The sequence below is a fragment of the Diorhabda carinulata genome, chromosome 6 (genome assembly GCF_026250575.1).
Source record: "Diorhabda carinulata isolate Delta chromosome 6, icDioCari1.1, whole genome shotgun sequence".
In the NCBI taxonomy this organism is placed as follows: Eukaryota; Metazoa; Arthropoda; class Insecta; order Coleoptera; family Chrysomelidae; genus Diorhabda; species Diorhabda carinulata.
The window spans coordinates 23,085,770-23,109,190 of record NC_079465.1 but is presented as its reverse complement, the minus strand read 5'-3'; the positions used below and the strand labels follow the sequence as shown (position 1 = coordinate 23,109,190).

Below are 23,421 nucleotides of genomic sequence, written 5' to 3'. Positions count from 1 at the left end.
TATATATATATATATATATATATATTATATACAATAATAAATAAAAAATAGTCTATAAACATAATTTACAATATGATACAGTTTTTAGGAGAGATGATATAAAAATTTTTAATTGGATTCTAGAAAATTTTGGTTGGCCAAAAGTGTCCCGAAATATACATAAACTATTTACAAGTTTCTACAAAAGTTTTACTAAAGGTCATTTCAGGATGACGTCACAACCAGCCGCCATATTGTCTCGGCAATATGGCCGACGTTTCATGTTACACGAAATGACTTATTGAAAAATATCAGGGTAGTCATGAAACAATTTTATTCAATATTTGTGTGTGTGAGTGTTCATACTGCCACTGCTCTTCGCTAAAAAAGGTTTTATATCTTAAATATTTCAAATTTCCATTTTCAATTGTAAAATATAAAGACGATAAAGATTATTTCTTTGAATATATGAATACCCTGATATTTGTTAAACGCTTATTGTTAAACACAGAAAATATAGGAGAATTCGGTTCGATATTTCAAATGGAATGTTGCTTTATATTTATATGGTTTACTGCTAGTAGATAAACGTATATTTTGAATGAAAATATATAATGATAAAACTTGTAACGTGCTAGATCCTCTATTTCTTCTATTACCCACATTTTTGCAGATATGGTATGGAATAATTAAGCAAACAATTTATTGATATATAAATTGATAATTATTGTATATTAATCATAATATTCAGATTTGAAAATAATAAAATAACGATTTATACACTTTGGTAAACTATAATTTCATACGGTAATACGACATGATGTTTCTAATAGTGGAATTATTTGAATTAGTAATAAAACGTGGAATGCTGGTTGCCTAGCCAGTAGGTATTTCTGATAATATAATAAAAAACAAGATTTTGACAGCAAACGATAAAAAAAGAAGACACATAATATAATATTTTTTAAAATTGTTTTTGTTATTTTATATTAATCCTGTTTAATTATATTATATTATTTATTCATCTATAATGTTATTTCAAATAAAAAATATCGGAAATTCTCGAAACAAATGTTTTTTTTACCTATAATTTAATGTACAGGGTGAAATACTTTCGTATTGTGAAGTTACCACATTTTTTTACAGATTTCTCTTGTGTTGATTACAAAAATGTTACTTGAGGTACAGGTGTTAGTACTAATTTTGCAAAACTCAATATATTAGCTGAAGCTCAATGTTACCCTTGCTTTTACTCACTATTGTGGCAAGTAGGGTTAAAATAATGGCGAATAGTTACAGTTAAATATGGCAGTGACTTTTACAGCAGAATTTATAGGAAAAAAAAATTGTTTCGGGAATTTTAAATATCAATTTAATTACGCATTTATTTGAGGACGTACTGTATAAAGATGTGTGTGTGTGTGTGTGTGTGTGTGTGTGTGTGTGTGTGTGTGTGTGTGTGTGTGTGTGTGTAAGACAACCCAAACAGAAAGAAATGGCATCAAATGGCGAAATAACAAAATGTATAGGAAATAATTGCACTATATTAAAATTGCCATTGTCGATCGCAAAACCGATACAAACCCCTTATTAAGTCAAAGCTAATTCGGCGCTTAGTTGCGATAAACGCCTCGGATCCCTTCTACCCCTATTCGAACTTCTGATACTCGTATGATTGCTATAACCCGAATCCGAACCTAAAGCGGAATCTTGCGAATAAGGTTTCGGAACGGGTCTGAACGTGGCTAAATGTCCAATCACCGGCACCGTTTCGTAAGGACCGGGCGTCATACACTGTATCCTTTGAGTTATACTGGGTATTTGTCGTCCTCGAGTCGGAGGATGTTCGACACTTCCTACTCTGGGATAGAGTTGAAGTAGAGCGTCTAACAACATACCTTCGTGGAATTCTTGACGTCGTCTATCGAGACTTCTGTGACGTTTATTACCCGGTACGGGCGGGAGAGGTTCGTGTGGACGTCGAAATCTTGGTATATCTCGACGTATACACTGAAAAAACAATTTAAAATATATTAGTTATATTTATTTAAAAATAAATTCGTTACGACTTACCGTTTCGGGTCGATATGGCGGCGGGGGTATATCAAGTCTTCTTCGTTCCATTTCGCCAGCAAGGGATAATTCGTCCTCGGCGAATTCGTCTTCGCTGTGAGGGGCTGGTGTTAATTCACTTTCCGGATCACTCAATTCTTCGTATACTGGATTATATATGTCCTGCGAACAATACGGATCAGGTCCTGGTGAAGAACATAAAAAAACCGGCGGGTGTTGTGATATGGGATAGCCGCTAGGATAGTGAATATTATTTTTAACGTCGATCATCTGAAAAGACGCAAAAAAATAAATATTCGGTTTTACGAAAGATGTCGTTAGTTAATTGGGAATAAATATACTATTTAAATCGAGAAAACGTCATATTTCACCTTTTAAAACTTACAATTTATCCGAATAAGCATTAAATCATTATATCGAAAACATATTTTCGATTTAAATTGATTTATAAATTAGAATTAACCGCCACCTGTCAAAAACCGAACTTATCGTTATTTAGATCGTATCTTTGAAGGGTTTAAAAGATATTGTGAAAGAAAACATCATTCAAAATATCTCTCAATGATATTAGCAATCAATTAGACAACGTGCAGTTCACAATTTCCAAAAAAATTACTGAAAAAACCTCTACCAAACGTTAAATCCAAATTTGGGTTAATTCGCACGTGGGATGCCCATACAAAACAAAAAGTTAACATTTTAATCAATTTATTGTTCAAAAGCATTTTACTTTTTTCAGTATTCATATATTTTTTTCTTTTAAATTAAATATCAAAACGTAGAGAAATATTCATAAGTACGCCACTGCTTATTATATAATTTATAAACAACATGCTTTTTGAGGTCATTTCTTTTACTTATGAATTAACCATTCAAAATTTTTTTGTTCATTGATTATACCATTGATTAATATATCGTTCTATTAGATAAAAATTTAAAAATATTGTAAATTTTAATTAATTTATTCATAAATTAGTCATACACTTGTTTTTATTATATTTCAAATGTAATGGTCCTACTAATTAGCGCCAGTAGATATGCAATCAGTGTTACATACGAACTAATTATCAAAATTTTATTATTTTAAATATGTCAGAATACAATAATATTGAATTTCTATGTAGAAATTGATTTCAAAAATATTTTTCTTTATTTTATACTTTCAGCAATAAGTTAAAAAACGGTACTTTTGCTTTTAGGAAGAAAATACCCTGTGCAACTGTTAATTTTAATATAAACCAAAAGAACTTGAACTATATTGGTCTGTGATTATTTTTATAATTATGTTTATTGAAAATAACGAATTATATATACATCAATATATATATACAAGGAGTATTAAATAAAGAAAAACAAAAATATATATCTGTGATCTGTAGTTTATCAATTACCAGATTACTTATTAAAACTAGATTGTAATTTTATACAAAATAAAAAAATAAAACTCGAGTTTAAATTCCAAAGATTCCATTTTTAATTTATTTATTAGAGATTTATTGTTTAAATAATCTGAACTAAACAATTGGGTCAACAAGCCCCAATACTTATGCAACTAACAGTATGCGATAAAAATTTGAAAATGCATTATAAATTATAAAACTACTTAAAAAGTAACAATATATGATAAATTTTACTTATTATTAATAAAATAATGAAGAAATTGAGTGATAAATTATTAAAAATGATAAATAATCTATTTTCTTATTGTTACTAAGGGACCATGGAGCAGACATTTTTCCAGAAAATTAAATATGTCTACTTTCCACGGTAGTTTAGTATGTGGTTGTTTGAGTCGTGTCTGGACAAGTTTAGAGTGATGGCGATGTGTGTGAACTATTGTTTAATTTTTTATTAATTTATATCTATTCATCTTAATCATTTAGTGTTTTATTATTAAAAATTGTATTTATGTGCAGTGAAAGTGTTGTGAATAAAAGTGTTTGGATTATAATTAACATGAATTTCGGCGAGTTCCATTTTCTTTGAAAACAAATAAACATTCGCAAACTTAATAAATAATTTTAGCAAAAACTTTCTATTAAAAATCTAGTTTACAATTTTTATATGATTCAAAATGATATATCAATATATATAAACGTTTTTAATAGAAAAATTTAAATAAATTGTCTAAAATATAGGTTAGATTTCGCATGGGTAACCCTATCGTACAAATATTACTTGATAATAATCCAATGGCAGGTTTTAATTGCACAAAGAACGAAGCACACATAAAACACAAAAAGCAGTATAGATTATTATTAAATTAAAATGAATTGTATGTACTTATGAGTTCAGTTTCCTCTATAACGTTTTTATATTCTTCGTCCTTTCTTCTACAAGAATCCATTGGCTCACTATACAAGGTGTTTATTGTTACCAGCGGATGACACTAACAACAAAATATTACCAGTTAGCTTAGCTGTAGTCTAGCTATAATTTACCACAAATACCTGGCTTTTAAATTTATCGCGTAGGTGTCTTTGGACGATTAGATAATTTTATATAAGATGGAGTTTTTGTGGATTCAATGAAAAATAATTATACGTACTGATAAACGATGCAAATATTTCTAATTTTCTTTTATTCTATTATATAGATTCTATATCTATTTATATACTAAAATCTTTACTTTCAAATATTTCCCTACATTTTGAACGTATTTCAACTTATTCAAAATAACTTTATAATTTCTCTCATTTCTTTTTTTATCCTACTCTATGTCTACAGTTTCTTTCTCATTTTTTTACAGATTTTAACGTTATTTGTGTCGAGGATATAGCGTGTTGCCTAAAAGGTAGGTGATTGTTGTAATGAATGTCAAAAATAGAATATAAACGTTTGATTTTCAATTTTTTATCATGGCAGGAATAGATTCAATAATATTTTCAATGCTTAAAAAAAAGATAATTTTATACGAATTACAGTATATTTTCATATATAAGAGAAAAATTAATTTTAGATTTTAGTTATATTATTATAAAATTAAAAATATCTCACTTTTTTCAATATTCTATTTTTGTTATTCATTGAAATGTTGTCATATTTAGATTTTCTCTTTCAGTTATATTTTTTGCAGTTTATAGGTTAGGACACGTAAAAATTGTCATGTTTTATTAATTTTCGTCTATACGAAGGTAGTACGACAACTTATTCGTTTTGAATACAATATTTTCGAGTCTAAATTTTAAATATATTCATATTATTTATAAAAATACGAACAGTAGTGTGAATTTTGATGATATAGTAGTTTATATTGCATTATTTGAGTTTGTAAGATATATATATATATATATATATATATATATATATATATATATATATATATATATATATATATATATAACGTTTTTTCAATAATATAACATTTATTTTACTTGTCATATGTCATATTTTTTATTAGGGTCAAGATTTAGGCGAAAATAAATTTCTTTCATTACCTAACAGTGATTAGAAGTGATTATTCTTGATGTAGGAAATGAATTATCCATTGATAGTCATGATATCAGGTGTGCACGTCCTTAAATATTTTTGAACGGTTCAAAATAAACCAAAACGTCCTTATTGCGATGATTAGGCTCAAGATTTATGCGATAATAAATGTCTTTTAGGACATAACATTAATTAGAAGTGATTATTCTTGATGTAGGAAATGAATTATCCATTGGTAGTCATGATTTTAGGTGTCTAGGTCCTAAAATATTTTTGAACGGTTCAAAATAAACCAAAACGTCCTTATTGCGATGATTAGGGTCGAAATTTAGGCGAAAATAAATGTCTTTTATGACATAACGGTGATTACAAGTGATTATTCTTGATGTAGGAAATTAATTATCCATTTATAGTCATGATTTTAGGTGTCTATGTTCTAAAATATTTTGATACTGTTCAAAATAAACCGAAACGTCATTTTTTACGTTTTTTTTTGAAATTAAATTGATCAAAATAAAAATAAAAACGTTTAAAATGTAATGACTTGAAGAAATTAATTTTACTGTAAAAATTCTTCATTGAATGAGTAAGTTAGATCGAAAATTACAACTGATCTTGTCGTAACTGATAGTTACGAGGCGAAAAAAAAAACAAATAACAATGTTTTCTTCAATAATATAGCATTTATATTCATGAAAAACATGACAATCATTTCGTATTCCATTTGACGGAGAGAGAAATTGAATTTTTATTAAAAAAATAAATTTTGAATCGAAATTACGATGATTAGGGTCTTGATTTAATTAAAAATAAACATTTTATATTACATAACAGTAATTGGAAAGTGTCGTAAGTCTCAAAATTCTTTTATCAAATCCGAAATAGTTCGAAACGTCAATTTTTACGTGTGCTCTGAATTCGAATTTATCAAAAAAAAACATACTAAGAAGTAAAAACTTGTTTTTGAATTGTAATGAATTTTTGATTTAGACTGTTCATGAAAGAAAAAATTAAAATATTTTCAATATATTCTACAATGGTGTCCATTACTGGTCTGGAGGAAAAATGAAAACAAAAAAATTTTGAATAATAATAATAAAATATTAACGAATAGTTTCGATTAGAAAATTAATTTTTGTGTGCGATATTCTAAATCTGATCACATATCTATCTCTCGGGACAATAAAGACTCGTAATTTTTTGAAAATCTTTCTCAAATTCAATATTTCAATACGAACAGTTTTCACAAGATTTTTTTTTAATTACGAGGACAAGGCTGTCGGGTTGCGCTTTTTTCTTCATAATAATCGATTCAAATCGATTATTACGGGAAATTAGTTACTCTATAAACACAGATACTAAACTTGGGGTTGCTCTAACGTAGTGGACTTTCAAGTTTGTATCATGGGGATAGTTTATGTGATTTGTGAGTTAATGTAAGTGATAAATGTGGTAAAGGCAACCGCTCGCCGCGAAAATGGTTCGATACGGTTCGCGATTTTAGTGAAAATGGTTGAAAACATGGTGCAGACCCATTGGATTATGGTGCGGATGATGATTATATCTAGAGGTAAGTTTTTACTTCATCTACGTACGATACGTACAATTTCAATAGTTTTTATGAAAATTTTTCGAAATTGTTGACTTTTTCGTAAAATTATATTTGATTTTTATTGTTTTTACTTACCTCTATCGATGGGGCGACGATATGTCTTCCTGCTAGTTGGGGATGATGGTGGTGGGTGGGTGTAGGCCTCGGTATAACATCGTGAAGATCCTCGTAGATACCGGCAGCCGCGTTCACATCACAGTTATTTCTAGGGGAATTTTTACAAGGGAGAAAATTTTGTACTTTCCTTTTGTGTCTGTAAAAAATTTTAATTAATAATACAAGATTATTATTTTGTTTTTGAATTGAAGCAGTGGAAAGATATACTAGTGAATTTGGAATGTGTACAACCCCCATTAAATTGAATCTAAACTTTTCATGTCACACTTTTTAGAAACGATTCTCATCTTCAGAGTACGAAGATTTCTGATAGACAATCAGATTAATATGAAAGAATTTTTATACAACGCCCTTAAATATTTTATCTTATATCTTTTAACTCGATCTTCAGCTTTGCGAACAAAAAATAGTCGGATAGGTCTAGATCAGGGATATATGGTGGGGAAAGACGTTCTTTGGTAGCTGATTCCACAGGCTTGCACTCCGCCAAAAGAAGCAACGTCTATCTGTCGAGTGGGTTTTGCACCGAGAATCTGTAGAACTAGTACAGATAAAACAAAATTAAGTCGGCGACCTCCTTTCTATGCTTCAAGTTTCCGGTCAACTTTGTATCGCTTATAAATCGAATTGTTTTCTTCTGTATTAAGTCGAGCGCCTTTCGAGGTATGCTTGGAAGTTGAGCTCCCAATGTGCAAGCAATATTGACGAATTTGGACCTTGTAGAGGATTAGAAGCTGTAGATTTTTGGTCTTGAAGAGGGCTCCAAGTTTTCGTGAAGTTGCCTTGGCTAAATCGTCCACGTGACTTTTCCAGAACATTTTTCTTACAGCCTGGTTCTTTGATCAGACTGTTTCCTCCCCATTGGTGATGATCTGTTACTGCCTACGGTTTTAGGTAGTAGCCGGGTCGAGTCCTTGATGTACAAGAGAAACAGAGTATATGACAAGATTTATCCCTGGGGGATGCCTCGTTAAGCTCAAACCTTTATGAGGTGTGTCCATCCATAACGACTTGAATGGATCGGATTGATCCCAAGCAGCTTTTCAAAACCTTTTTTATATGATAGAGAAAAGAATTTTGCATAGCAGACTTGTTAGTTCAGCAGCGGAATTCTTCAATACGATTGGTGGTATTCCATCTGGGGCAATAGTTTTATTGATGTTCAAGCCTTTGATAAGTTTTGCCACATCTATTTCTGGGATAGATTTGGGTTCTTGACGGGCTTTTCTAACTCGGATTTAAGGGTTTATTTTCATAAATGTCTTCAACCAAGAATGTCCAGCCTTTTTGTAAGGATTGCACTTTCTGGTTCTTGGGTTTTGCGACCCTTATCAGCGTTAACAATCTTAGGCTAATTCTTGGTGGATTGGAAGTGAAATTGACTACTTTTGTTATGTGTAATCTTTAGAATACTTGTTTTGGAAATGGCGGTCTTTGTTGCAATACCTTTTGTTTTTAGAATAATTTTTTCCTCTAATTTGATGATTTCTTGAGGACCTCACGCACGTGTATCATCTTCTAATGATTCTATGATTCTCGTTCCCACCGAATCAAGTCTGTTGGTGATGAAGTAGCTTATTGAGACTTAGATAACGACGTATATATATTAAAAGGTCTAATAGTGAAAAATTTTTGATTGAAACGATAAAATCCATGTGCTAAAATAGTAATTACGTACGTTCCGGTTCATTATCATTAAAAGTATCTATTACCACCCCCCAGGAAGTCATTAAGCCGTCGGAAAAGCTAATGGCTCTTCTCGCTACTACCAGGATTATCATGGCTGTTAGAAATTGTGGAAGTTGCGTTTTCCTAACTTTCCCCGACTAATCCCGCACTCCGATGTGCATTGTATTCAGAATTCGTTCAGTTTCCACACACATACAACACAAAAATTTTTCTAGTGTCCAATTTAACGAAATTTATAGGGCTTTTTGTCGTTTTTGTTTATCATTGTTTTCTGTCGTTTTTTTTTTTCATCTCTATAACATTCAAGATGTTCTGCTAACTCAGTAGGCGTTTAGACATAATTCAAACTAACGTTCCGAATACAAAACTTCTAATTCCGTTAAATATTTCAAATGTGTTTACTAGAATTTTTCTTTGTTCTCAAAAATAAGAGAACGGCTTTTCCTTCAGAGATTTTCATTCACATAATTCAAAATTACTACCAAAAGTTTAGTTATATTCTTACAGTATATTTCTCGATATATTTTGATAGTTAATACGAGATGATGACGGGCCCGAGATGAATTTAGAAGTGTTTCTTGTTTTGTTACAAAAGGTCTAATCTTTTTTTTTAAATATATACTTATTGAAATCATGCTGTGGCTATGTAATCTTCAGTACACGGTAATTTTGGCCTGTCCAAACCTTGTATTACCTCAGGTATACGAGCATGGACCCAGAAGTACCGGGCCTCACCTAGAGATGGTGGTAATTGCTTTAAAAGTACCATTGTATTAGAAAGTACACAATCTGTACAGAAGACACCACGTTCTTTAGTATTGGTTTGGCAGCCATCAATAGTTTTCAGTGGTCATCGTTACGTGGCCTCAGCCCAACCAATATAAAAGCTGCACTTGATTCTACTCTGGGTGATATTGCTATTTATCTGTGGAAATATTCATAATTATTGTTACTGTTGTTACAAAAACGCCTGGACAGGAGTGCTGTCCAGGTCCTGCTTCACTACGCTTCTACCGAGTCGTAATCTTCTTTTTGAGCGTATAGATCCTGGTGGATCGCTTTTTAGATGATGAAGCTTTACATAAAATTTGATCGCGTATTGTTACGATTCTCCACGACGTGGCGTTTCGACAAGACTTGACTTAGATGAGCAAAAAGCAAAGTTTGAACTAACACAGTACGTGTATCACCCTCTAAAAAATCATATATTCTTGAAGGAATCATCGTTCTTTCAGTAACTTATAAATGCCCGCCTCCCTGTAGACGTTTAGAATTACTTTCTGAGAATGTTCGCTCCATAAATCATACCTGCCGATCCCGGATGAAATTCGAAACCTTAAACGTGGACGAAATCGTAAACATCCGCTTGTCTTTTGCAAAGATGTGATACCCACACCATTAACATAAGAAAAAAACTCCGCTCGGTGTGTTGGGAGAAATAAAACACTGGCCTTCCTCAAGATCGTCTTACAAAAATATTTTGTACCTTGTCAGATACATTACAATGCCCGTCGGGAGTTACTCGACTGAATAATCGTTGCGAAATGATTGATCGAGGTGTAGATTTCATGTATCGAGGGGGTATTTTTCGCATCCGATTGTGTTTAAAGACGTTTTTTTTAATCTTATTTTAGTTGGTATTATTTTTATTATGATGAGGATTAAATTTGAAGCTCAGCTGGGTGAATTATTATTTAAAATGTCACAACACGGGTGCGACTACTTGTCATATTTCGAGGTATATTTAGTTTTAAGATTAGAGTTCTATTAGAAGTTACTCATTAGAATTCCAAGCGGGAAAAAACGTCGAAACGAATGATGATATTATAAGTTAAGTTGACATTTAGTTATAATTCCTAAGGGGGAATTTATGACGTCTGAATGGTTATAGTGTGGCGGATTTATTACTTAAAAAGATCGAGCAACAAGAAATTTGGTTTAACACTCATCCCGTATAACAACGGCCAAAATTAATGATTTAGAGTTCGAAAATCTAACGCACCCGCCATTTTCGACTGATTTAACCCCCTCGGATTATTTTTTGTACCCAGACTTGAAAAAATAATCGGTGGTCAAAGATTTTCCAACAATGGATAAGAAATGATACATTTTTTTCCAAATTTTAATGTTTTCTTTGTTGCGCCAGGTACTTTAGTTAAATTTTTCAAAATTTGTACAAAATATCTTTCATTGCGACCACCCTATGGTACAACTCCTTATTTTCAATTACCAATAAGGTATAATGAATACCAAAATTCAATTCTTTGACCAACCAAATTGGTAAGTGTCTAAAAACTTTTCGCAAGTCTCTCATTCCGTCATTATCGCTGTGTCGATGAAAGTTTATATTTTTGGAAAATATCTTATTATTGAAGAAAAAAAAAATAAAATAAAAAAAGTTTCAAATTTTCTTAATCTTAAATAACCAAAATAAAAGTGGAATCCAATTGTCTCTTGAACTAAATACTGTTCGCAGAAATTAACAAAGTTTTATTTCGAGAGTATCCAGAAAATTAAATCCCAAGTAAAAAAAATCTCAACTCAACATCTCATTTCCATCTAAGAAAAAAGAATTAAAAAGTTCGTTTAATTCGGTCCTCGGATACTTGTTATAATCACAAACTGAGGAAATTCAATTTTCAGACAAAAAGATAAGTCCCCATCCTTCGCAAAAGGAAAATTAGGTTTGCAAATAGATTCATAACCCTCGTGATCAAATTATCAAACTCTCTAAATGCAAATCTCATAATTTCGTCACCTAGAGCCTGATCAGGTGACTTAGTTCTCGACAGTAATCCCCAAATTATCGGACTTAGAGTATAATTATTTAAGGATAAACGCCAATAATATCCTTGAAATTTCACAACCATTTTTATAAGTTTTTATTCGTTTCACCTGTATATTTGTTAAAACAGCTACCGAGCTGCAACTGTAGAAATATTTAACGAAGTAAATAAATGGTCAGTGAATCGCCGTCAATAATTATATCTGCTGCCGTCTTCCTTTTGGATCCTAATGGATAGATTGGTTGTTAAGTCAAAAATAAATAGATTTCTCACTAGGGTTGCAGCTTACACGCAATAACACGCGAAAACAACGATAATGTTGCCAGTGCAAGATCTTGCATGAAACATAAATTCATCTACTTATGCTTTTGAGCAAGAAATATTGCGTTTTGCAAAGCATTGCACGTTGTATTGCATCGTGTCAAGCGACTTTTAGCTGAACTTCATCTGTGCACGTTTTTGAACATGAAATATTGCGTCTTGCAATTTAATGCACGTTGTATTGCATCATACCAAACGGCCTTTAGCAGAACTTCATCTACTTATGCTTTTGAGCAAGAAATATTGCATCTTGCTTTGCATTACACATTGTCTTGCATAATGTCAAGCGACTATTAGCTGAACTTCATCTGTGTACGTTTTTGAAAAAAAAAATATTGCGTCTTGCATTGCAATGCATGTTATCTTGCATCATGCAAAGCGGCCGTTAGCTGAACTTCGTCTGCATAAGTTTTTGAGCAAGAAATATTGCGTTTTGCAAAGCATTGCACGTTGTGTTGCATCATACCTTTAGCAGAACCTCATCTACTTATGCTTTTGAGCAAGAAATATCGCGTTTTGCATTGCATTGCACGTTGTTTTGCATCTTGCCAAGCGATCTTTAGCTGAACTTCATCTGCACAAGCTTTTGAGTAAGAAATATTGCATCTTGCATTGTATTGCACGTTGTCTTGCATCATGTGGTATCAAGAACACGTTCGATTTTCTTTGAACCCAGTATCATTTCTCAAAAAAATCAATTTCTAAATTTATTTCCACATTTTCGTCTTTATTATTTTTGATAAATAGCACCGGTGGGCCAGTTAGCTGGTATTAAATATATTTGACTTAATCGTTTTAAGACCACCAGATATCTTGTATTCTACAGAATTGGATTAAAATATTATAAAACGTGACATTCTGACTGTCTCCCAACAGCTGGTTTTCGTTTATAGATCGTCAACGTTTATACCAGAAGTTATATACATTCGACAGAACCGTATTCGAAAAAATTATATCAAGAAATAACTTTATTGAAGTAAATTTAAGTATTTTGTCATTTGTACTATCCCTGTATTTATATACACAAATCTTAAATTCATTAATAAAATCTAGTATGGTATACACAGAAAATTAAAGATGAAGAAGAAAATGGATACGAGACGGAAAAAATATCAGAAATCAGAAAAATTTGTAAGATAGTAAAGTAAAAGAGGTTGATGCAATAAATAAAGAATTAATAAAAAAGAAGAACAAGTCTGAAGGAAATTGTTGTTCAAAATAGTTCAAAAATTCGTATTGATTATAACGAAATTAATATTTTGAAAATTTATGACCAGGACTATATACTAAGTGTTTTTCCATGGCGCGAATTATGATGCACATCTCCGTTTTCGAAATTTTATGCGAGTTCGAAAAATTTAAGACCAGATATAAAAGTCGGGAATTCATGGATAAAGTGGTAAAGTTAATAGTTGTTGGATTTTGAAGGGTTCTTGGGATAGAGCGTGTTTGTGGCCGTAACTCTACTCAAAAGAGAACGAAATTTATGATCCAAAGTTTAGAGGAAACAATTAAAACGTTTTACGAAAATCCGAAAGTTTGCTGAAGAATTTTCACAGTTTTTCAAGTATTTTCCCAACTCGAAAAGAATCGGATCGTTTATCATCACTTTTATTTCAAAAATTTCCTAATTGTCTAGAAAATCTGTATAATTTTCATATATTTTTTTTCAAATCAGTCAGTTTATAATAAATATTAACGAATACAAGAGTAACTTGAGGTAATCCGATACGATACGTTACTGGAGGGTGAAATAAGGGACACTTTGTATCGCTTAATCAGATGATTGATGGTTCCCATCAAGAGAACTGAGATAATTAGTTGCAACCCTCGTAGTTGTATAATAAAATTTTGTGAATTCAACTGCCCGAAATTTTACAGTCGTAAATTATAATACAGAGTGATATTTCATTAGCGTGGGTTTATTGCCTTTCAAAAACAAACTGCTCGATACTTAATTTTTTCCTTTTTCGAAAAATTTTCACATTAGCCGTCCAAATGGTTGAAATTTTCAGAATAAGATTGAAAATTTAGTACAACTCTTGTATATTGAAAATCAATTGTAAAAATTATCAATTCTATAATTATTTCGTAACGTCAACTTGCATTTGTAATTATAAAAATTCGTGTTTCCGTATAAAAAAATTTTTATGCAGTTACGATTTATTCGGATTCAGTCTCATATTAAATATAATTTTTTCATTTAAAGTAACCGCGCCATCATTGTTCAGACAACAATGAAAAATATAATAGAATTTTCAGGAGTGACTGGATATTGGACTGGTACAGTAGATATTTCCGCATGAATGAACGCATTGTGTGACATTTGCGAATCAATTCTACATGTTTAATGAAATTTGAAAACTCTTTCTATTTTATTTTGTTTATTATTCTCTAATGTACGAGGTTGATCCCAGATATACCTGGCCCACACGTAATCTCCTTTTAACTTTCCCCAGCTACTCAAAATAGCAATTAATTACTAACATCACCATATCGTCGATGAAAAATCTTCTATCATCAAGTTTCGGAACAGAAAATAATACGAGGGAAGTAAATCTAGCGAATAGGGTGCATGGGGTATCAAATCAAACTTTAATTCATTCATTTTGACTATTGTAATAACGGATGTTTGAAACAACACTTTTTTCTTAGCCAAAAAAAGACCGATTTAGCTTAATTTCTCCTCTTAAACGTTCCAATAAGTTCGTATGATACTCGCAATTGATAATTAATGAAAATTATCCCACGCAGATCCCAATAAATCCACTCCTTGCAGATGGAACGGTCTTTGTAGTCTTCGGAGCTGATTCCGTTTTTTTTAGTCCATTGTTTTGATTGTTTTCATGTTTCGAGTATGAAGTGATGGATCCACGTTGTGAGCAAATGCGGCACCCATATTGAGCACAGCTTTTTCATGTCAAAATTTTCAATTGATATGCGATGTACCGTACTTTTTGAAATATCAACTATGTCTGCTAGCTCGCGCAATTTCAGTGCGCTTTGTGGATTTCGTCGTCACCTCATTCGGTCGTCCACTGCGATGCTGGTCCTTTACGGCCTTGTCTCAACCAGAGTAGAATCTAGTTAAGTTTCTATATTGGTTGTGCCTTTCAAATAAAAGTATGATATCACATAACGATGACCAATTTCTTTCAACGTGGCGTCTTCAAACTTTAAACAATTTTTCTAGGTCAGGCCGGGTACTTCTTGAACCACCCTCGTTTGATTTGATATTGTGGTATTATATTTCTAGGACAAAGTGTATGAAAAATTTTTCAGAAAATGTTTATAAAGATGCTATCAACCGTAAAAGATCTTTCCGTTTTTCAGCTCAACGACAAAAAAATGACAGCACCAGAGATGACCTAAATCAATTAAAATTTAAAATTAACGATAAAAAATAATCTGAAAAAATTCGAGTTTTAGTGCCTTCCCGGCATCGTTTAGGTGGTCTTTGACGGCCTCGAGTGGCATACTTTAGATAAAAAATCCCTTAACTTGTTTTGGTTTTTGTCAAATTTACTAAGTAGCTTGTTTGCTCTAATTCTTAGATAAACTTGTTCCACCGATACATTTTTTTATATTCCAACTCCATAGTACAGGAAATGTTGTCTCGAAAAACATGTAAGTCCGGGAAATATATGATTTTATCAACTAAATTCCGCATATTATAACTGAAGCTTTTCACACATCAAAATTCAGCTCATGAAAAACTTTATTGGCATTGATTAATAAATGAGTCGAAGAAATCTGCCGTCTCACGTCATAAAAGCAAAAAATTTTGATCGACAGTGTTTAAAATTTGGAAATTTGGAAAACACATAAATTTAGAACAAAATCAATCATAATATGAAGGAAATTTTTCTTTTTACAAATTTGGAGAACCTCACAAATATTTTTTCGTAAAAATGTGGTTTATCTAACTTCCCCGAACTATCTTTTAATGATTAAATTAGTTAATATATTCTGTTCATCCCTTTGATGTCGATAATATTAAATATAGTCCTTGTTTGGTTAGAATTTACAATCGATATAGAAGAACCATAAGGCGAAGGAAATGTAGTTAATACTTTTTCTTCTTTCGGGAACCGGATGGAACGGGGAGTTGCTATAGCGATAACTAATTAGAGAGACTCGTTTTATAAAGATACATTTACCCCGCCGCCGCCGCCGTCGTCGGTGTCATGCTCCATCATGAAAACGTTCTTTGACGCATATCAGATCATAAGAAGGAATCGACAAATTTTTAGTCTTTGCATTTTTTTTTTATAAAAAATACAAAAGCTTTCTACGTTAAATAAATTTAATAACGACACACCCTATACTTACTTCCAAATTAATATAACTGCTATAAATACAAGAAGTCCAAGAAGTACGGAACATAAAACTATCACAGCCGATGTCTGGAGAGAAGGACTACTTCTATAACTAGCGTCGATTAACTGGAACAAAAAAAATAATAATAAATACATAATTAGAGAAAAATACACTACATATCAATATTAAGAACTTGTACATAACCTGGAACCAATATTCAATCAGACCACGTCCTTTCCACAACAGAATCCAACATGAAGATCACTGATAGGAAAAAACGAAAAGCAGAACCAACAAAAAGTTAACGATTTTGGTCATATCACGACCAGCTGATCAAACACATGTAGAAATAATTGTAAATAAAGCAAAAGAAGAAATAGGATCCAAACAAAAAGATCAAAAAGAACAAGAGCAACCTATTTGCAAATGAAAGACCACAATTACAAAAAAAAGGAATTACCAGAGCAAAAGATATCTCAAAAGATAAGAAAACTAATGAGCAAGATCGAGTACCTGGTTGAACTGCTAAAATTATCAAACAACGAGGGTATCAAGAGGTTTCAAAAGCTTTTTAACTAAATTTAGATCACAGGAAACTTCCCACATCTCTATTGGTTCACCCCGATTTAGATTAGGTACGAAAGAGGCACTAGTTGCAGCCCAAGTACTGGTTCAGAACTGCTACGATCCGAGGATATGTGTAGTTATGTATTTTATAGATTAAAAAAAGCTTTTGACAGGGAGTCAAAACTCCCATAAACTCCCATAAACTCGTTCAAAAACTGTATACTTATATTGGAACCAATCAGCTGCACTTAAAGTTAGTAACAAAGTTCCTCTTCCCTTTCTGTTTAATCTTTGGTTGGAAGACATCTTCGAAGGTCAATAATCCTGATAGCAGATAACATGTATGACCTCCTAAGGCTCCTGGAAGTAGTTGGAATACACAGTCGGCTTATGGGAATCAATATCAACAAAGTTGAGTTCCAGAATGGGATCTTGGTTATGTGAAGACTGGCCGCCAGACGTAGAGATCAAGTGCCGGATGAAAAAAGCAAAGAGCTCGTTCATGGAATTCAAAAACGTGAATATTGACCTCTACCTCAGAATAATCTTGTTATATTGTACGGCATGGAAAGATGGTTAACACATGAAGAAGGCGTTCTTCCTTTTATTTTATGCGAATCATTTTTTTTTTTTGGTTAATAAAATTTGTTTATGACGCATTAATTTTAAATTATATTATATAAAAATTTTAGTACTTCAATAATAACCATCATAACCATAAATATTTCTACTATAATAATGGCGTTTATCAACGTAGTATAATATACTCTGTATTATTTATTAAACGAGGTTATGTAAGCCATAATCTATCGGTAATAATTAAATTCATAATAATTTGATCAAATTTGACCCGGATTAATATATTAAAACTGGTTTTTTACGAAAATCTACTTTATCGCGATTTTTAATATTTGAAAAGCACAAAACATTCAGTAAAGTCGTCGCGACGATAACAGCAAAACATTGAGGAAATGATGCTCTAAATTCTCAGAGGGTCTCGAAATCTTTTATGGATTAGTTCGTACTAAAAGAATTGAATCTTTCGTCTTAACCGCATTTGTGAATATACGCCGTCTCATTCCAGTATAACAAGATCGTTGTTCAACCACAGTATTCTCCAGATTTAGCTGCATGTGATTTTTTTCTCTTCGAAAATCAATGAAACCATAAAACACGAATAGCTTAAGGTATATAAGTCCATCCTAGCCGAGGTTTACTATGCATAAAAAATTTGATCCAGCTTGAAAGTAGGCTAATGAAAATTTGTATGAAAATAAATGGAAATGTTGTTTTTCTTTGGTCAGTATGCGACAAATATGTCGTCTGGTTGCAAAACTCTTCATAATTGCAGGAAAGCCGATTATCTGACATATTAAAGAAAATTGAGATCCACATATCTTGTAGTTGAGTTATCACTAGTCATTATTAACCAGAGATAATCGTTGCCGGCAACGTATCGTGTGCTGTTATAATACAGCTTTCATTTATTAGTTAAGTATAAATAAAATATTTTTCTATATATAAGAATAAAGTGAAAAAACCTTTTATAGGTTAAATTGTCCCATTATTACTTAATCACGGAAAATATTAAAAGCGTAATAAACTTAAATACGATAAAATAAGTTAAATTTCAATATTATATACATAAAAATGAGACACAGCAGTGTAATCGTGAGTGTTGGTGTAGTGGTACCATAAACAGTATTTTTGTTGTATATTCGAATTTTTTGGCATCATAAAAAACTTTATCAGACGTTTCTAACTACAATTTTTCGTATTATTCAAAGTTTAAGTTCATTTTAGGATAACCGAATCACTTTGTATCATTTGTTCAGTGTTTATTTTATACCTATGACGTCACGTAATATGGCAACCTTACTGAAACGTTTAAACTACCTACAAAATGTTTGAATTTTGAATAATTTTTTCTCAAACCGAGCAATTATCCTATTGTTGGGTTTAAAGATCTAAAGATATTATATTAATTTTTGCGATTAATTTCAAATAATCTTTATATAACGATTCTACGACGTTAGAAACTGACTGACAAACTTGTTTTGAAGTTATAACAAACTCCCTAATCTAATTAAGTTGATTAGATTTTGTACGGATGTGAATATAATCTTTAAACAAGTTACCGAAGTTCAATATCGCTCTAATCTGATGCAGAAACTAATACAGCAGCTTTGCCTTTTAATCTAAAGTCTTTGTTTGAAACTCGACGACGGAACTTTACGAGATTTGCGCTATTTCATATTATCAACTGTTTATCAACAAACTATTTATAATAAATACTAAATAAAATAAGTAACTCGTGGTTAATTATTAGAAGTTTGTGTCTATAAAGAATTCAACGTTAAAGTAACGGTTTCATCTCTATTCGTAACGGTGCGTTCTCCCTTACAGATCTCATTAGTAGTCGGGCGTCGTGTAACTCCCAAACTCCTAAATCATAGCGAAATTAATTACGTTTTCATGCCCGTTATCAAGTAATACACAAATCACGTCTATCTGTTATCTGTTACTGCTAGATTACGATTGGAATAACTGGTCTTATCAACAGTTAGAGCGGCCCTTATACCGCGTATCTACCTCGTGACAGTTACAAATTTCGAATATTTATTATCGTTGATTAAACGTATTTGACGAGATGAAAACCATGACATGTAAATATACAGAAAAAGAAAATAAAATACGAAGGGTTTTCATAATTAAAAGGCTTGGATAGCTTTCGCTATATGATATTGAGCTTGTAGAAGACTTCCTGCTACAATTAAAAAACATGGGGTACAAAATGTGATTTCTCCAAGTCACATTGACAGGAAAATTCAAGAAATTTGATTGAAAAGCAGGGAGAGCGACATGGAAAAGCTCTAGCAGGGTTTAAAGGCATTAAAACGTTTTTTAGAATTCAATTACTAGTTTTTTAAACGATTTTTTCGTTTTTTTTAACTAATTTCTAAAAAGGTCTATATATTTATTTGTTTAATTTCTAGAATTTTCGAGAAATTCGTTTTGGATATATAAACGTGCATGCTTTTGATCAAAGTTAATTCGAATGCAATTAAAATGTTTATAATTAATATTAATTCAGTCAGTCAATCAGTATGCGATTTAATAGAATTAGATGAAATTTTTTTGTTGAAAAATGATGTAAAACATCAGTTTATTCCTATTAGAACCCAACGTTTAATATTAATATTATTATTATTATTATTATCGGTCGCAATAGTTCATTAATATTTAATTTCCTCATGTTGGATTTCCCTTGGGTCACAATAACGTTTGGTATGTAAATATCCCGTTTTAAAACACAATAAACCGTTAGATTTTAGTTGGGAAGGGGGCGGTAATCCAATTTTAAATTTTGTATTACTAATTTCGCTCTAACGACGCCATCATCGTCGAATTGATGTTTATAATATTGATTCAGAATGTAATTTGCGGTGAGTTTTAGCTTTTGTATTAATTAACTTTTGAATTCACTTCTATAATATAAGTTAATGAAGTTAAATCGTATAACAATTTTTCGAGGATAATATATTCTCTTAGTATTTTTAATTATCAATTTCTAATTTAATAATCAACAAAACTATGTCCCGTAAACTAAATTTACGCACTTTCATGTTTTAAATAAAATTTTACAGCTGTCATTTGTCAATTAAATTTCCACATGTTATGTCATTGTTTTCTATATATAAAGACGCGACATCGAGTAGCAGCTGTTTAGTTATTTTTTTTTTAAATATCTTTTAACCAGACATTGGTCATAAAGTGTCAGATTTAAAACTTCTAGGCGAATTCAAATATTCCCATAACTTTGAAAATGAGTTCGACGCCAATGGATGGCAGCACTTCAAGTCTGAATATTCGGAACTGTCATAACATGCTTTTCAACTTTATCAAAGTCATCATATTTCTCGTTCCACGAGGCCGTTTAAAACAAATTAAATTTTTAAATTGAATTTTAATCCTGACGTGCGAAGACATCTTAATTGTTTTTAAAAAGAGCAGGAAGTCCATTCAGATTTTAATTACTAAATGTATTTCCTGTTATTCCACAAAAACTACTTCTAAATCGTGCGTTTTTGTATAATTTTACGCTCGTCAGTCTTTCTATTGTGTAGGGAAAGGTCTCTTACATATGTTTAGGGTATTCGGACAATCAGAAAAACGTTCTACCTGCTTTTGTATTTCCCTTAAATACCAACTATTGTCACCATCCATGTAACCAACAAATGTTACACAATACCTACCAATTCATTGGGGTCACTTCGACGCAGTAGTATCAAAATGTAACAGTTTTAATAAAAATATAGTATCAAGTTAAAATTACATTTTACTAAATCAAAATTTTCATTTTTTAATACTGTGGATTAATTGAGTCGGATAATGACAAATAGACAATTTCTCATGAAAATTACGGTTGTTTTTTGAAGAAGCTTAGATAGCAACAAAGGAAATGTATATCGTAACAAAGCGGAGCTCTTGAATGGAGCTAAAGCTCTTGAATAAATTGGGGAATAGGAAAAAGTTTTTATATGATGGAACATTAAACCTATTTGCAGTAGAACTCGAGTACGGGGATGATTATTTCGAAGTTTTTGCTTTCAAGTGAAATTTTACAATTCCAAGTAGTAAGGAAATTAGGAAAATTGCCCGGTTCAGGTAAAATGAGATTTTGTTTTGTTGTACAAGGAAGGAAACTATATAATTTTCAACTATCTGAAAACATTTGCTTCGTTGGGTTTTTAAGTAATTTGTTCGTTCGTATTCAAGTCTGAAAAATTATTGTTTATGATAAAATTTCAAAAAAATATTCAAAAATTTTGAAGAAACAATCAAAATTCATGTGAAATTGTTTAAATTTTATATTGCTGTGATATGAAACATATCGAAGAATTACGATTTATTATAAATAAAGACATTTTTGGATTCAGCACGTCAAAAAAATGAAAAAACTAATATCCCACGAATTTATTTTGTGATTTTTCTATTATCCACGAGGGTTACTTCTTAATTTTTGTGATATGATGCGAATCTGTCAAATTTAACATTGCCATCATTAAATTTGGTTGGACATTTGACATTTGACATTTTTAATGGCGATCGTACTCAGAACGTGTTGTCATACGAAGGGTATTTGGGTTGTTGTAAATTAAAAAGTGTTTTTCGTGGAAAATACGCAATTTTTTGATTATTTTGAACCTAACACCTAAAATAAACTCATTATTAAAAAGAAGAACCCAACCTAATCTAACCTAAACGAAAATTCACTCATTCTTAGAAAAAAAAATCAATTTTTGTTTGATATTTTATATAATATTGAACATTTGCTCATTTTGGAAAATCTTAGATGTTGCTGACGGTTTTTGATTTTTAGTTTTGTCTTAATGATTATTCAAAAGTTTTCTAAATGTGCCTGTGCGCTTTTCGCACCTTACCCTTAAGTAGCAGCCCTCGTATAGGATTATTTAGGATCTGAATTTACATATCGACTATCCCAAAAAAAAAAACAAAGGTTTATAAGGAAATATCCAATCTGGAATAGGAAAAATCTCTGTTATGATTATCCTTGGAAATCGAGGGGAATTTTTAAATACTTTAAATAAATTAATGATTTTGAAATAAGAATTATTAAATATAGAAAATGACGATAATTAAGAGCAGTTCAACTAAATGGAAATTACGTTTTCTTATATAGCCGGCTGGTGCCAATTAAGACATGAAAAATGCTTTAACGAAGCTCGTCCGTCGAATGTTGACCATTTTAATTAAGTACAATTTAATAATTCTTTATTAGGTTCTAATTTTCCTTTAATTACGACTATATAATACGAGGTATGAACAAAATGAGCGTTTATATAAATACCATAAAGCTATTAGGTAAAAGTTACTTATTGTTATTTCTTTCAGTCGGGTATTTCTCTCGTTACATGAATGGACTATAATGTAATTTCCATACTAATAAAAAATAATGTCGCGTAGATTGTTTAGTAAAAAATTCGTGCCCTATTACAAAAATATATCATCCAGTGAAATTGCGACACTTTTTTTATTTCGTTCGTGAGGAAAAAAGTTTTCAATTCGATTCAAAATGAAATCGCTGAAAGTTTTAATTTTAAAGAATTGAAAAAGTTGCTAGAACCTTTTACCAATTTAGTCGAATTTCACTTGAAATATTAAAAATTGTTTCCGGTTCTCTTTGCGAGCGTTTTCGCTGACATATAGGGTAGTATTTTAGAATAATTTCCATTATTAGAAACGGTATTGAAATAATTTGATGATAAAGGTCAACACAAAATTCGAATTCAACTTTAAAAAAAAATAATCTATATCTTATATCCTAATTGGACCAAAAATTATATAAAAAACTTTAGTTTCTGTTGGTATTTCATCTACACTATTCTTCATTAATTTTTTTTCTTCCACGCTCGTTTTTTTTCAGTGGTTCATAGGACCTAATAAGTTTTCGTTGAAGCACATTGTATATCCCGTGAAAATTTAAAATTAACGATGTCGTTAAGG

The 23,421-nt window shown here is 31.1% G+C and overlaps 1 protein-coding gene across 1 annotated transcript in view; it reads right to left on the bottom strand.

Annotated features, from left to right (window-relative positions):
* The window catches only part of LOC130894941 (uncharacterized), a 39,298-nt gene continuing 15,877 nt past the window's right edge, over positions 1-23,421 (bottom strand). The window contains exons 3-6 of the mRNA XM_057801994.1: positions 16,339-16,451; positions 7,169-7,346; positions 2,053-2,322; positions 1-1,989 (exon numbers count right to left, since the gene is read on the bottom strand). Of these exons, the coding sequence (XP_057657977.1) occupies positions 1,570-1,989; positions 2,053-2,322; positions 7,169-7,346; positions 16,339-16,451 (981 nt within the window). The 3' untranslated portion in view covers positions 1-1,569. The remainder of the gene's footprint in view (positions 1,990-2,052; positions 2,323-7,168; positions 7,347-16,338; positions 16,452-23,421) is intronic.